At 44.1% G+C, this 15,351-nt stretch overlaps 2 protein-coding genes and 1 non-coding gene across 7 annotated transcripts; all 3 read left to right on the top strand.

Annotated features, from left to right (window-relative positions):
* The first annotated feature begins 335 nt into the window (after positions 1-335).
* sfmbt1 (Scm like with four mbt domains 1) lies at positions 336-10,193 on the top strand. Of its 4 annotated transcripts, none has more exons than XM_088389575.1 (21): positions 336-488; positions 2,739-2,800; positions 2,901-2,995; positions 3,807-4,050; positions 4,144-4,232; positions 4,435-4,687; positions 5,097-5,194; positions 5,278-5,379; positions 5,496-5,655; positions 5,800-5,882; positions 6,183-6,309; positions 6,501-6,614; positions 6,778-6,817; positions 6,906-6,970; positions 7,058-7,197; positions 7,328-7,437; positions 7,588-7,763; positions 7,983-8,164; positions 8,246-8,470; positions 8,541-8,669; positions 8,739-10,193. In XM_088389575.1, exons 2-21 carry the CDS (start codon positions 2,776-2,778, stop codon positions 8,877-8,879), a joined length of 2,598 nt encoding a protein of 865 aa, XP_088245701.1. In that variant the 5' UTR covers positions 336-488; positions 2,739-2,775; the 3' UTR covers positions 8,880-10,193. The 4 variants fall into 4 exon arrangements, with proteins under 4 accessions (XP_088245701.1, XP_088245700.1, XP_088245699.1 ...); XM_088389574.1 differs by having other exon boundaries at positions 6,775-6,817; XM_088389573.1 differs by having other exon boundaries at positions 337-488; positions 6,903-6,970.
* A 28-nt stretch (positions 10,194-10,221) lies between these two features.
* Positions 10,222-15,139, top strand: stimate (STIM activating enhance). Of its 2 annotated transcripts, XR_015861436.1 has the most exons (9): positions 10,222-11,039; positions 11,692-11,740; positions 11,883-11,978; positions 12,101-12,222; positions 12,474-12,586; positions 13,002-13,079; positions 13,165-13,308; positions 13,615-13,722; positions 13,960-15,139. XR_015861436.1 is itself a non-coding variant. In XM_088390641.1 (8 exons), exons 1-8 carry the CDS (start codon positions 10,859-10,861, stop codon positions 14,071-14,073), a joined length of 897 nt encoding a protein of 298 aa, XP_088246767.1. In that variant the 5' UTR covers positions 10,222-10,858; the 3' UTR covers positions 14,074-15,139. The 2 variants fall into 2 exon arrangements, 1 of the variants encoding a protein (XP_088246767.1); XM_088390641.1 differs by lacking the exon at positions 13,615-13,722.
* trnar-acg (transfer RNA arginine (anticodon ACG)) lies at positions 13,671-13,743 on the top strand. The gene has a single exon. It is a non-coding gene; the product is annotated as a tRNA-Arg (tRNA).
* Positions 15,140-15,351: the final 212 nt, after the last annotated feature.

Below are 15,351 nucleotides of genomic sequence, written 5' to 3'. Positions count from 1 at the left end.
AACACACTCGATCATGATTGATAGGAATACTTCTCTAAGCATGTGAACTAAGACAAAGCCTTTCTTTTTCTTTTCCCTCTTGTTTTTTCTGTCCCTTTTCTTTTTGTGCGTGTTCCAGATGTTGTCGTAGATTGCGGTTGTGTGATAATTTTATTGTGTGTGAAGATGGAAGTCGGCGTGATGTAGCCGGGCTGAGAGGCATATCGGAGTGCGCATGCGCAGTAGCCGTTTGTGCCATATTGGAATGAGGTCGTGGACCAGAAGTGCGTCAAGCTCGCAAGGCGTCAACCGAGTAACACCGGAAGTCTAACACCAAATAATTTTTCTCTTCTTCACTGGTCGCTTACGCACGTACTTAACTTTCATTTTGAAAGTCACAAACCAGAAAAGACTATTTGACTCACGCTACCTTCACACAACTGCTAGCGAGCAGGCAGGCGGCGAGAGGATCGGCATCTAAAAAAGCGACTTGAAAAAACTACTTAACGGTAAGAGACCAAATCGGCGACCAAATATTCACTTACTCCGCACTGTTTGTTACATTTTGCTGTCAGTGTTTTGCACCGCGGTGAGGCACACGTCTTTTTTCCTGCCTCTCAAAAAGACGAGTCCGGCTCAGTGGTGTAAAGCGCCTCCTTATTGCTCGTCAGCCTGTGCTCGCTCTTATTGCTGGGAGCCTGTGACGTGCAGTAACTTGACTCGCTCTTTCCACGCGTCCACGGAGTCTACCCACACAAAAACACTCGCACATACATGCACACGTTAAATCATCACTCGGAGGCGAGGTAAGAGAACGTCCGTGAGTGGCCATGCGTTGTGCACTCATCAGTGGGAAAGTTACGCCGGCGCGAAAGGGGAACAGTGCACTCTCCTAAAGACACCTAAAATAACATTTGCCCTTGAAGAGTTATACATAATACATAATATATCGCGCTACATACTCGACAAGTCCTAATGTCAATGCTTTTAAAAAATGTCTCGGCGCTTGCAAATTGGTCGATGGATGTTCAGGTTCCGATGTTGACTTATTGCAACCGCTGTGTGGCCTCCAACTTCCCCTTTGTGCAACCTGACTGATCCGTGGGCTAAACATCGCGAAATGACGCTTTTAGTGAGTCATAATAGTATATTAAAATGTATATATATTTAATGTATCTCCCAAAAGTGAGTACAAACCTCACATTTTTGGAAGTGAAGTCATGACAAAATATCTTGAGCCAACAATCATCAAATGACACTTTACTTCAAGTAGTCTGTGTACAGCTTGTATAACAGTGAACATATAATATATAATTAATAATGTAATTTATAACAGTAGTTAAAGGCTGGATGCAAACGTAATTACATCCTCTAACAATTATTTTAATAATCCGTTGTAATCTGTCGATTATAATCTTGGCTCACCTGTTTTCAGAGTTTAGTCCGGAACATGAGCTGTGATTGATTTTACGTGAGCCTACAAACACAATATTGATCAGAATGCTATTTTTAAACAATTAGTGGACACACTCATTGTTTAAAAATGGCATAGAATATATTATTAAGATTAATACGATTTTATTTTTATTTTTAGTTGACGTCACCTTTAAAAAGTCACCGTAAAAACATTGAACCGTGTTGATTCTTGTCCTCATAAGCAAGCAGCTGTGAATGAAAATGGTTCTGGTTCTGTTGATTGTGACAAGTTATTTAAAGAATGTGTGTGTGAATTGATTGAATTGATTTATTGACGAGGGATGTTCTGCCTAACAGAACAACAGGCGTTGAACATATTGTTGAACAAAATACTTGAATGAATTGATTTATGCAAAAATTCAGTGTTTTATGCATGGAAACATAGTGCAAGTTAAATTATTTTTCAGACTGCTAAACTTCGGTTTCACACAAAATGGTGTTTGGAAGCATCGTTGCTTCCATTATTGAAATCAGCATCAGTTGTTAGAATAGAGGCTGTCAACTTTACTTCTGTTCCGTTGCTCTTTTTTTCCACTCTTATGTTAGAGAGTGTGACCCCAGGGACAATGAAATCCTCTGGTGTGTATGTATGTGCTGGTGGGGGGGTAGAAAGACAGAGGGCGGGGTCGGGGGTGAAAGGCGGCGCAGATCTTGGCGGAGCACGAGGGTCACCGTGGCAGCAGGGTGGCTGAGAGGGGGCGGTGCGTGATGTGGGCCCCGGTTTTAATAGAGACATCCCGCGTGACAAAGACGAGGCTGACAGGCCGCCTGAATGGAGCTGCTGTGACAGACCGACGTCCCGTTTGCCGCCGCGGTCCCGCCCAGCGCTCCCCTCATTCACGCCGCAGCTCTTGTTGAATTAACTTGATTTCATGTGCGCGTCACAATGCTGCGGGTCACGTCGACGTGTCAACGCCTGATGAGTGTCCACATTAATTTCAAGCCTCTCTCGGTTCCAAATGCTCTCTTCAAGGATTATTAGATCCTCAAATGTTTAATACAAAGTAGGTTTTGCTTAAAAAATAGAGGATTAGCTGCCTGCGTTGTGGTCGTCGTCTACCACGCAGTTCTACTTTTTGTTCTATTTTTATCTTCTCTTTTGCTTACAACCACTCAAAATGGAAAAGGTGTTGGTGTTGCAAGTTGGGCAGTCACTTTAATGCAAATGTGATGATGTCTTCCGTCATCTGAATCAGAAATCAGTGATTTTTTTCGAGTGGTTGTTGGTTTTGAATCTGACCTCATCATTTAATGGATGTCAATCCTTTTCTATACTTCTTCAGAGTGCCTAATCTCGGTTGAAGAGGACATCCCACCAGCATGAACCAGGAGTCACTGGAGTCTGGTAGGATTTAGAATTTGTCTCTTGTAAAGAGTAGAATGAAAAAAGGAAGATGATATTTTGCAAAGCAGGTTATAAAAGGAAACAAATGTTTTTGTTGCAGATGGCGACTGTGCACAGGATGTCTCCGACTTCAGCTGGGATGATTATTTGGAGGAGACGGGCGCTGCATCTGTGCCTCATCACGCCTTTAAACATGTGAGCCCTCAATTCCTCTTGAAATTTTTTCAGAATATCCATCCATCCATTTTCTGTACCACTTTGTCCCCACGGGGGTTGCGGTTTTTCAGAATAACTACCTAAAAGTCCGTCTGTCCGTCCGTACGTCTGTTTTCCCATTTCCATTTACGCGGATTTATTTGTTTTATTTCATTCTGTGTGTCGTTTGCTTTTTGTTTAAAAGGATGCACCAAAGCAAAATGCTATCAGTTGTGTTGGCATGGCGATATATTTTTACCTCTGTAGTCAAATTGGTTACTAAGAAACAACATCCATTCAACAAAGCGGTAGCACTATACTGACGTGTCTTTTGCTAATAAGGACCACCAATTTATTCATAATGTAGAATTTATCCGGGACTCGTATTACCAGTGCAGCAAAGTACTTCGCAAGTAATGTTTACTTGCATTCTATTAAGCCGAAAAGGAATGTTCGGCCGATCACCTTGAGTGTGCCTTCTGTTCACTTGTTTTTTTTTCATTATTTAGTCAAGTGGTCTTTTGTAACCTGTTGTAAATCAGCAAGAAAAAGAATCCTTTATTGTGTCCTTGGGGGAAATCATTAACATGCTATATTTGTGTATTTGCTCACATGTGCTCTGCAAATATACTCGACCTAAAGACGAACTGTGTTTGTGCCGTTAACAGTTTTAACGCTCGTGACTTAAGCTAGCACTAAGCTTAGTGACATCGGGTCCTTAACTGGCATTGAACTGGTCTTCCTCGTTCCAAGCTGATGTACTTACAGGCTGGGCTACTGCAAATAAATAAAATGTGTCTGCAATTATCAGGTGGACCAGGGTCTGCAGACAGGTTTAACTCCAGGCATGAAGCTGGAGGTGTGTGTGCGCTCGGAGGCCGACGGTCCTTACTGGGTGGCCAGCATCATCACAACATGCGGCCAGCTGCTGCTGCTCCGCTACGAAGGATACCAAGAGAACCGCAGTGCTGACTTTTGGTGCGACACCATGACGGCTGACCTGCACCCGCTCGGCTGGAGCCGGCAGCATGGCAAGCTCATGAGAGCCCCTGACGGTGAGACTAAGTTGGAATTGTTTTTTCTTTCTTAATTTAAAAGCTGATCGGATAAGACGCCTGGATTATGTTTTTGTGCATGATCCACCACAGGTGTCCGTGAGAGGCACCAGGACTGGGAGGCTTTACTTGAAAAGGTCCTGGCTGAGGAGTGCAGCGCTCCTGCCAACCTACTCGAATTGGTAAGACAAGGCAACCGCAGTCGCGTTACCAACTGAACTGAACTGAACTATTTTGTTTTTCCAGTGGCCTTGCTTCACGTCTGCTACTTAGTCATGCAGCACATTTTCTCCCAGTGTGAATTCCTCACCTTGTCTCTCTGTGTGGGCATTTGTGTGCGCACGCTCTCGTCTCCTCCTTTAACCCCTTCCCCGCTCTCCTCAGCCTCAGCACGGCCGAGACCCTATGGAGCTGCTGAGCGCCGGCTGCTATGTGGAGCTTCAGGACAACGTTGACCCAGGGCTGGCCTGGGCCGCTGAGGTCGAGGAGAACGTCGGAGGAAGGCTGAAACTGCGGCTCATCGGCACAGAGGGTCTCCCCGACACACCCGCCACCCTTTGGCTTTTTTACCTCCACCCACGCCTCCACCCACCCGGCTGGGCTCAAGAGCACGGCTGCGCCCTCAGGCCTCCTTCTGGTCAGTGTTTCCGACGTAGTTCTGGCTTCACACTTTATAGTCATGGAAACAAAAGAATATGCTAATAAAGCTTACCAAGGCTGCATACGGTGTCCATATTGTAGAGACGCTTCAAGAAACTGTTTTTGTTTGGTTATTGAAGAGAGTCACAATTGTTAATAATTAAACTATCTAACACTCTGCAGGCGATTTCCCTACTTTGATACTTGAGGTCTTATCAATGTTGCTCAAGGTCCATTTCAAACCAATACTAAGCTAAAATTGTTTTTTCTTAACTAACCTTGTGGTGCATGTGCTTATTATAAGTAAAAATAAATAATACTGACTGCTTCTTTAGCTTAGCTTGCAAAATAGAAACACTTGGTGAGCAGCTGTCTTTCTGGGGCTGATTTGTTTCACTTTGTTTTAGAACTTTTGGCGCTGCGAACAGAAGAAGAATGGGAGGAGGTGAGGCAGAGGATCACTGAACTTCCTCAAGATGAAGCTCTGACTGCAGAGCTAAATAAGGTGCTGACAGCATGAACATTTCATTGCACATTTACTTCCAGCAAATTATGATTAATCTCTTAAAGCATGTGTGGTTGTTTCAGGACCAGCCTGGCATTGCTGTTCATTGTTTCAAAGAAGGGATGAAATTAGAAGCTGTTGACCCTGCCGCACCAATCTCTATCAGACCGGCCACTGTCGCCAAGGTAACAGACTTGACGGTCAAAACAGTCTGATTTCTAATGTTTGCGCTTAATAGCTCGAGTTTGACCTTAGCTCAAATGGGTTCAACAGATTTTTTTTCAAACATGTTTGTCTGTAGGTGTTCAATGAGCATTACTTCCTGGTGACAATGGATGATCTTTGTGGTATTGAGGAGTCGGAAGGCTCCGGGCGATCTTTCCTGTGCCACCGAGACAGTCCAGGCATCTTTCCCGCTCAATGGAGTCTTAAAAACGGACTCCCTCTCAGCCCGCCATCAGGTTTGTTTTGTCACACGTTGTCCGTCATCATCACATGAAATGATTCATACTGCAATTTCTTTTCTAGAAATGAAATTTCCCTCTCACACACATAGTTCCCTCATCCATCAATATTCCTTCTTGTTGACTTTGTGTTGTGTATAGGCTACCAGGGTCCAGACTTTGACTGGGCTGATTACCTCAAACAGTGTGAGGCCGAAGCAGCTCCCCAGCACTGCTTCCCCACCGTAAGTCAAAATTACTTTTAACATCTGCCGGCAACGTGCCAGCGATAATTAAATGTGGAGCTGATGGCTAGGCAGCCCGCGATTGTCACGCTGCTGTTATGTGAAGACTGAATGAGATGTGACCTTGCAAGCAGAAAACACATTGCTGCAAGACCATTTGAAATTTCCTTTCAGACAGCTCACAACAGCATCAATATTGTAAATTGTAAATCCAACATTCTTTTGATGGAAAATATGTGCCGGTTACATATTTTCCTGAAATATTTCCTTGTGTGTGTGTGTTTTTCGACACAAATCAAGGAGACGTGTGAACACAGCTTTAAAGAGTCCATGAAACTGGAGGCTGTCAACCCGCTGTCACCAGAGAACATTCACGTGGCAACAGTCACAAGGGTGAAAGGGCAATACATTTGGCTCAGCCTGGAAGGTGAGCGAGGACTGAAAGAAAGACCTCTGCGTGGAGGCGGGTTTTATCTTTCTGCGTCAACACAAGTTTTGTTGCGCAACGTTACATGATTACGCTCTAATCTGAGCCTCTGACCTCTCGTGGATTCTAACTTACTATTACAATTTATTACGAGAAACCAGGAAAGTCTACAAGTTGTTTTTTTTTTCCAGGTCTAAAACATCCCATGCCTGAGTTGACAGTTCATGTGGACTCTCTGGACATTTTCCCCGTCAGCTGGTGCGAGACAAACGGCTATCCACTCGTCTACCCCATCAAGCCTGCAGGTAAGCAAGCAAACTAATGTACAGCTAAGCTTGAACAGTTATTTTCTGCAAAATCGGACAGCAACTTCAACTGTGACGGTAGAGAGTAAAGCATGCAATGTTTGGGACACAATGATGTTTTTCAAATATTACAACGACAAACCTAATGCTTGTCTTTCAGTAGAAAATGAGAGGAAGATCGCTGTGGTACAGCCTGAGAAACAGTGAGTTTAATACATTTGGATGCGAGTCGAATGTGGAAATTTTTCCAACTGAATCTTGTTTGACTCATTGTGCATCACTTTTCAGCAGAGCGCCGCCAAAGTTGTCCTCGCCCGACACTGTTAAGCAGCAGATGGCAAACCAGCCAGAGGCTGGTAAGTGAAATCGGACATTGACATAGCTCAAAATGTGCTGCCTGCACTAATCATTTTCATGTTGTGTTTTTTTAAATCACATTGTAGGACAAGGAAATGGCAAATACTGCTGCCCCAAGATCTACTTTAACCATCGCTGCTTCTCCGGGCCGTACCTCAACAAGGGACGCATAGCTGAGCTGCCCCAGTTCATCGGCCCTGGAAATTGTGTCCTTGTCATCAAAGAGGTGATTTTCTTTTATTTTTTCCACCATTCAGTTGTTTTGAGATCTTTTTATGTTTATCTAAATGTCAAGATTCATAATCTGTATTCAAAATATCTCATGTTGTATCCGTTAAATTTGAAATTTTGTGTAGGTTTTGACTCTTCTAATCAACTCTGCGTACAAGCCGAGCCGCGTGCTGAGGGAGTTGCAGCTGGATCAGGAGAGTCGCTGGCAAGGCAACGGGGAGACTCTCAAAGCCAAGTGAGAAGAAACACCATTTCATTATCACCTCGTCTCGCTCCTTTCGAACAACTAGTGGGAATAGCATGAGTGTTCTCAGCTCACATGCTCGGTTGCAAATGTACTCAAAGAACAAGTGGAAGTAAACATATGCTTCTTTTTGTGTTTCAGATATAAGGGAAAGAGCTACAGAGCCACCGTGGAAATTGTCCGCACAGCAGATCGTGTGGCAGACTTCTGCAGGAAGACCTGCATCAAGTTAGAGTGCTGCCCCAACCTCTTTGGACCTCGCATGGTTCTAGAGCACTGCTCAGAGAATTGCTCTGTCCTCACCAAGACCAAATACAGTAAGTGGAGTTGATCAGTCATTCTATTATAGTGCTTGATTGTGTTCAACCGTCAAGATTCCACTGTTACTATTTTTGCACAAGAGCTAATCTTCTGATTGCATTCATGTCATCTCCGTTTGTTGTGCACATTCATTGAAATTCACAGCGACGCCCAAATTTAAATGATGATGATTAAAAGTCAAGCCAGCTTGCAGAAATGTTTGGTTGTTTTGCCAGCGGCGTATTACTACGGGAGGAAGAAGAGCAAACGGGTGGGCCGCCCGCCAGGAGGACACACAAACCTCGAGGCTGGAGTGAAAAGAAGAGGAAGGCGGAGGAAGAGAAGGAAGCAGCTATTTGTCCATAAAAAAAGACGCTCGTCAACGTCTGTCGATAACACACCCGCTGGCTCTCCGCAGGTATCCCGCACACTGGAACTGTCCTACAACTCCAAAAATAAAATAAAAGTCAACATTGAGCTTCATGTCTGCGGCTGACAGGGCAGCGGTGACGAAGAAGATCTTGATGAAGACGACTCCCTCAGCGAAGACTCCGGCTCAGAACCGCAAGACGATTTTCAAGATGATTCCGAACAATCGGCAGAAAAGTCTCAGCCTCCTACGCCGTCTCCATCCCCACCCGCAACACCTAGGCCCACGCGGCGGCGGCGAAAACCCCGCTCGCCCTCTTTTTCCGACGATGAGAACCACCCTCCGTCACCAAAGGTAGTCTCTAAATTTTTACATTTGGATTGGACACCGCTACCATGTGTCTTGGCTTGATCTTATTTCGCAGACGTCAAAGACAGAACCGCCGCAAAAGTTGTGTTTGGACACCAGCCCCCTGGAGTGGAGTGTGACCGATGTGGTTCGTTTCATCCGGACGACTGACTGCGCACCTCTTGCTCGCATTTTCATGGATCAAGTAAGAGATACAGACAGAGACATGCAGGTTCTCCTCAGGGTAACTCCAATGTGTTTTATGTGCTCGTAGGAGATCGACGGACAAGCTCTTCTGCTGCTCAACCTGCCAACGGTGCAGGAGTGTATGGACCTGAAGCTGGGACCGGCCATCAAGTTGTGCCACCACATTGAGCGAGTCAAACTGGCGTTTTATCAACAGTTTGCCACGTAGCTGAAGAACGATAAACAAAGCAGGGACTATTTATTCATACAAAACAGTCATGTCCTATGTTGACTGTGCTTACACTGGATATCTTCTTGACACCCACACATGACCATGTGGTGTTGAACATCAGAAGAGAAAAGAGCAGCATCAACGGTGAGATTTCTGGGTGTTTAAAAAAAAAAAAAGTACAAAAAAAAGAGCTGCAAAAAGTAAAAAAATAAATGAAAATACACACTGCAAGGTCTCTTCAGGTAAAGACTGGATGAGTTTAAATGTGTTTTGAGGACAAGGTGATTTTTGAGGCTGTGAAACTTTTTCATTTTAGATTTCAGAAAAGGCTTTTTTAATTTATGTCTTCTAAGTGCTCCAAATTCCCCATCCCTGTTTTTGAAAATTGTGTTGTCATGCAAATATTTCTTCATATATGCTTGTAAATATTTGATATTGATATTGTAATCTAATCTTGTATGAGCTCATTCACTAGTCCTGTTCAAGTGTAAAGAAAGGTTTTAAGAGCTTAAAAAGACAAATCTGCTTACACAAGAAAATTCCAAGTCGCACCGCAAAAGTGTGGCCCTTTGACACTTAAATTGCATTTTGTCACAGTGATGAAACACAATGTAACATAATGAGCCTTCAGGCCAACAACAAAACAGTTTGCATAAGGATTTGATCTCAGTGAGGAAAAAAAGTAATTGTTGTATTATGAATAATGGAACTAATGCAGGCACAAGTGAAAGTATGCACAGTATAGCAATACTGATGTGACTGCATGGTTGTATATAGTGTACACAAATATCTTTAGTGCAACAGGGTAATTCAACGAAAAATAATTGAGATAAATACTCCTACCGAATAAGCAATGTGAAAATGCTCTTAATGTTCACTATATTTGCACAGAATAGTTCAAACTTTCAATTAAACCTAGTTTATTTGGAGCAGTATTTATGGTGATCATTTGAGCCAGTTTACATAATTTATTTTTAATCAACCCAATGCGAGCAGAAAATAAACCAACAAATATAAAGCCACGGGGTGCTTTGTGAAGCAAAGAAATCCTTCATTTAACTTGTCCTTGTAGCGTTATTAACTGTAATGAAATTGTTTGTGTTTTTGAAACTGAAAAAAGTTTCTGTAGTTTCATTCGTTAATTGTTACAATCAGTACCATGAAATGTTTGCTTTATTAATTTCCTGTTTTGAACAAAATTATTTAAAGAAAACTGCAATAAAAACCTCCCCCGTCTCCTGCCCAATAACGGCAGAAGATGAATGGATGGATGGATGAATGGATGCAATAAAAACCGCCCAGCTCATTTCATACCGCCTTATCGCACTTCATTTCCCAGAGTACATTTCGCGGTCGCGTGTGTCACGTGACTCCTCCCTCTGTCAACTTGAGTGGGCACTGCAAGCTGTGTAGGGAAGCCGCGGGATGCAAGCGAGTCATGACCTGCAATTTTTCATCTCGGTCACCTTTTTAAACGACACGGGACGAGCGCCTTTATCGGCGGAGTGCGTGCACAAATACTTTCGACGTCTTCAGCAAAGAACGGGGTTTGTCGTTTCAGCATAGCACCATTAATTAGTTAGCCTGATAGCTAAGCTAGTAAAGTAGCATCACTTGGTTCGTCTGCGTTTTTTAAATTGCTTAATTCTACGTATACTCTTTTGATGAATGGGCTTCTTATCAAATCATTCCACGTGGTGGACTTATTGACTCGAAACAGCAGATGTTAGTCATACATTGAACCTTTTTAAGTTCCTATTAATGCCACGGATCGACGTCCCTTTAGGTTTACTTCATGCATGTTTGAAACCTAAGGATGAGAGGTCCCCATCCCTCCCACAAATCTGTGCTTCTTCCTCCCTGACCAACATCTGCCGCAGCCGGAGGACAGAGCTGTCCACGGCCTGTGAGCAAGGAGAAACCGTCCGAGGTGCTCCCTACTCCCCCAAACGTGTCCGGTCCTTATTTTTCAAACCATGGCTGATAGTGGGCTGCACACACAGTCTAAGCAAGGGGACGTAGTGTCCCTCAGCAACACGTCTTCGGGCCCGACCTCTGCTACCGAGACCAGAGGTTGTGAGAATGGCGCCCTAATGGACTCGTTTGGAATCTTCCTTCAAGGTCTCCTCGCTGTGATGGCTTTCAGCATTCTGATGTGTGAGTATGGCTGCACACACCTTTACTTCAAACTGTCCAGAAGCATCACTCTCGTGTGTCACTGTGGTCCACCTGAGATGTTCCATGATAGCCTTTAACCCTAAATTGCCCTCTACAAAATATCTGAGCTGAGAAGGGAGACTGTGGTTCCATTGGGTCAGTGTCTGGCACGGCACTGACAGCTTATTGTGTGTGCTGTCACAGTGCAGCTTCTTATAAAGACAGCACAGAGGAATGTTTTGGTGGGAATTTTTTCCCCAAGTGGCAGTGTGAGCAGACGGTTTTGTGTGTTTTTGTGTGCATGAGCATGGACATGTGTGAGTGTGCACTTAGTTCCACTCATCATGACCAGGGAGTGTGCTGGGTGTGTTCAGTCTGAAGTCACACTTCTTGCATAACGTCCCAAACTCGAAAATACTTTAGAGCTTTTTTTTTTTTTCTTTTCAACAAAACAGGGCATGATTGTGAAGAGCAGATACACACACACTCACGTTTGCGCCGTAGTGGGAGTGAGCACGGCCACTTGTTTTTCCCCTTCATGCTAAGCCCAGAGTCCGTCACACTCGTGGCCCTAATGAGGATTGTATGAACGGATGGATGTTTGATCGATTGCATCATCGCACTAGCGACTTCCTGTCTCATTTGTGCGCAGTGAAACGCTTCCGGGAGCCCAAACATGAAAGGAGACCCTGGAGAATCTGGTGAGTTGTTGACTAGAACGATGCTTCAGCCATTTTTGAATCAGGCTACAGTGTGTTATTATGATTCCCACTCAAGTTCTCAGCAGAACATTCCCCGATACAGTGCGCCCACACCAAGACGTGTAATATTTGTTCCTTGCAGGTTCCTGGATACTTCCAAACAGGCCATCGGGATGCTCTTCATCCACTTTGCTAATGTCTACCTTTCAGACCTTACTGAGGAGGATCCCTGCTCGCTGTGAGACACCCCCTTTTTTTTTCTTTTTAAATAATAAATTGTATCGTAGGACGTTATGTACATTAAGTGGACCTCAAACATCCCAGCTTGAAGGTACAGTGGAACTCTTTCTAATCTCCTAGATACCTCATTAACTTCCTATTGGATGCTTCACTGGGCATGTTGTTCATCTATGGCGGCGTAAGAGCCATCAGTGCAGTTGTCGAGTGGAGGCAGTGGGAGTCTCTTCGCTTTGGAGAATACGGTGAGGTTTGTGTATGTGTGTATAAGTGTGTGTGTCGGCCATCGCAATCTTTTAATGCCACTAATGTCCAAAGGAGGGCAGCAATGAGCACAACAATGCATGTCGATGTGTCATGAATGCCAATGACAAGATTGATAGCAAATCTATTTCTGCATTTTCTGTCTGTGCCGTTCACCTATGTGAAGAGAAAGTGCTTTTGCATGTTTGTCTTAATGCCAAATTATTATTTTTTGGTTCCGTTTGGTGTTTAGGAGAGCCTATCCAGTGCACAGCGTGGTTGGGGCAGTGTATTCTCTACATCCTCATCATGATGTTTGAGAAAGTCCTCATCATGCTCGTCCTTCTCATTCCCCAATGGAAGAAGGTCAGTATTTGCTGTATAAAGTCACTCTGAAGATCATGTCAGTCGTCATACACACACGCACACACACACATCTCCCATTTTTGGTGCCCCTGGACTGAGGTTATGTTGTCATGCCTCTGTAGGTGTATTTGCAGAATTATGCAACCACTGACCTGGTTTTCTTGAAAAGGGAAGGGGGGTAGCACAGGTCCAAATAAGACTCCATTTCATTTTGGGACCACCAGACCTTTACATTTCTCTTTACCTGTTCTTGAGATGTGTCTTTTTCCGGAGCTGGGCAGCAATCTGTCTCACACCTCAATCATGTTCTCGTCCCACTCGCGTAGTTGACTGTTTCTTGGGTCACGTAGGATCGTTTTGCTAATGCTTACTGTGTGTTTGCTATACAAGTGTAAGCGCAAAATGTGCGTTGCAGCTGGCGCTCCTCAACCCCATCGAGAATCCAGACTTGGAGCTGGCCATCGTCATGCTCATCGTTCCGTTCTTCGTTAATGTAAGTGCGGCTCCTTCCTAAATGTTGTGTCTTGGCATGCTTATGATCAGCTCCTCACTCATTGAAGTACATTTTTGTGTTTCAGGCCCTCATGTTTTGGGTGGTGGACAATTTTCTCATGAAGAAGCATAGGACCAAAGCAAAGGTGGAAGAGAGGGAGGAGGACTCGCGGGGGAATGGCAAAGTGCGCTACAGACGAGCTCTGTCCCACGATGACTCGGAGTCAGAGGTTAGTGTCCCTCCGGTACGATCGGGGGGCTTCTCTCTGCAGCACGCGCTGACTGGATGCTTCAACAAAATTTGTTTTCACAACTTCTGCTTTTACATAAATACAAATGTGCACTCAGCTGTGGGGAGAGGGCGTTTTAAGCAGCAATCACCAACAGTCAAAATGAGACCTTTCACTACTGAGGAATATAACAAACATGTCTCTGACAAGCCTTGAGCTGTGTGTTTGAGCAAAACCACATGAATGCTCAAAGAAGTGCACACAAAGGCCCACTCGCAGTGTGACTCACTCACTGCCTGTTTGCAGCGGTGGGGGAGGGGCCAACCTCCATAATATGCACTGTGGAGCACAAGGGAAGCACAGGGCCAGTGGCGCAATGGATAACGCGTCTGACTACGGATCAGAAGATTCTAGGTTCGACTCCTGGCTGGCTCGACTTTTTCCATTGCTTTCTTTCAACCTTCTATTTTACAAATACCAAAGTCACGAATACCCAAAATAGTACTTGGCTGAATTTACACGACAGATCCAACGGTGCAATTTTATCTTTCTATCCAATAGTGATGTGCTGTCCATTCACAGAAGCCCGCCAACAAGTCCCACACATTCCACCCTTAATTCCCCTTTCATTCTTCTCTCTCTTTTTTTAAGATCCTTTTCTCAGCAGACGACGAAATGGACGAGTCAGATGAGGACGACGTTCGCCGCCTCACGGGTCTGAAGACAGTTAAGAAGAAGAAGCTGCGCATGGGGATTCCTGTTTGACCGAGCACCTTCATGAAAGCGCGGCCGGCTACGTAGCTTCCCCCCACACTTCCGCCACACGCTCATCAGCAACCTCCTCAAAGACCCTCTCAAACATAGGAAGCCCCTTTAAAGGCAGTAGCCTAAATGACACCTGCAGGTTAAACACGCTTGGATGGACGTACCTGAGTGAGTTTGGCGTGAGTATAATAGGAAACACAATGGTTGCGCTTACTGCAGTGCAACCACCATGCAAATGCTTTCTAACTTGTTGTTGCGTAATCTTGAAACATATTCCTTTTGTGTTCTCATGTTGACGTACCGCCATGGACGTGCACATGCTCTGCTCATACGGTAGAGGTATGTAGCAGAATTAAGTAAAAAAAAAAATCTGAAAGTCGAGTCACTGCAGAAGTCCTTAAATATCTACCCTACTGGTCAAGTGCGTCTTATTCCCTGATGAATTGTTTTGTGTTTGAATGTCCTGTATTATTTTTTTATACAGGTTTTATTTGTGGGCCAAAAGATCAACTATGCTTTGCTCCAGAAGTGTTCTTTACCCCACTTGCACAACCGATCACATTGTTTCTCTTTTCTTTGCTGTTTTTTTGGCATAGCATGTGCCTGAGTGACATTACCAGCAGATGTTTTGTTAATTTAGTGTTTTTTTTAAAATTAGAGCTTCAAATGTTTAGGCATGACGGGGCTAATCAGGAGTGCTCTGATTTGAAGAATGTGACATGCATAGACCTCAATACTGTTAAGTGACTGTGGACCAAACAGTTGGGAGAAAGGGTGCCTGTAGCAAATATTTGCCCGTGTGTGTGCAAGTATTTGCCGTAGATATGAGTGATGCAGCCCTTTAACGTAAACGGAGCGAGAGGTTTACTGTGATTGCGATGATGCAGCAGCACCGCTGTGGAGGGTTTCATGGTAGCATGAAAAAAAAGAGCTTTTATTTAAAAGGAGGCAAATCTTTGGTGCATTTATCTCAACAAGGTGATGCTTTCTGTTTCACAAGAAGGGACAGAGCAGTAGTGATATATCATTAGAAAAGATTTTTCAATAAAGAATGTGATGAACTGTGGTGTGGTTGTGCTGGTTTTAGTTTTTCCTCATGGTACCAGAGTATTGGATTAGCACCCCACAATGTTAATACTGTACATTTTAGATTAGATTTGTTTTAATTTATTTATTTATTGGTAGAATTAGACATGTTTGAGTCCTGAATTGAAAATGAGTCCACGGGAGCACTGCAACGGCCGCAGAATTGCTGCAAGAACAATTCATTTTAGGATG

Source organism: Syngnathus floridae, chromosome 11, assembly GCF_059516105.1.
Source record: "Syngnathus floridae isolate MCC-2025c chromosome 11, RoL_Sflo_1.0, whole genome shotgun sequence".
In the NCBI taxonomy this organism is placed as follows: Eukaryota; Metazoa; Chordata; class Actinopteri; order Syngnathiformes; family Syngnathidae; genus Syngnathus; species Syngnathus floridae.
Note: the sequence above shows the minus strand (reverse complement) of the source record. Positions and strands in the feature narration are given on the sequence as shown.

Coding starts and splice junctions, on each gene's coding strand:
- sfmbt1 (XM_088389572.1), top strand. CDS start 2,776: ATGAACCAGGAGTCACTGGAGTCTG. Junction 4,051..4,143: donor GCTCATGAGAGCCCCTGACG/GTGAGACTAAGT, acceptor GATCCACCACAG/GTGTCCGTGAGAGGCACCAG. Junction 6,310..6,500: donor CATTTGGCTCAGCCTGGAAG/GTGAGCGAGGAC, acceptor TTTTTTTTCCAG/GTCTAAAACATCCCATGCCT.
- stimate (XM_088390641.1), top strand. CDS start 10,859: ATGGCTGATAGTGGGCTGCACACACAGTCTAAGCAAGGGGACGTAGTG. Junction 11,979..12,100: donor GAGGAGGATCCCTGCTCGCT/GTGAGACACCCC, acceptor CTAATCTCCTAG/ATACCTCATTAACTTCCTAT. Junction 13,309..13,959: donor ACGATGACTCGGAGTCAGAG/GTTAGTGTCCCT, acceptor TCTTTTTTTAAG/ATCCTTTTCTCAGCAGACGA.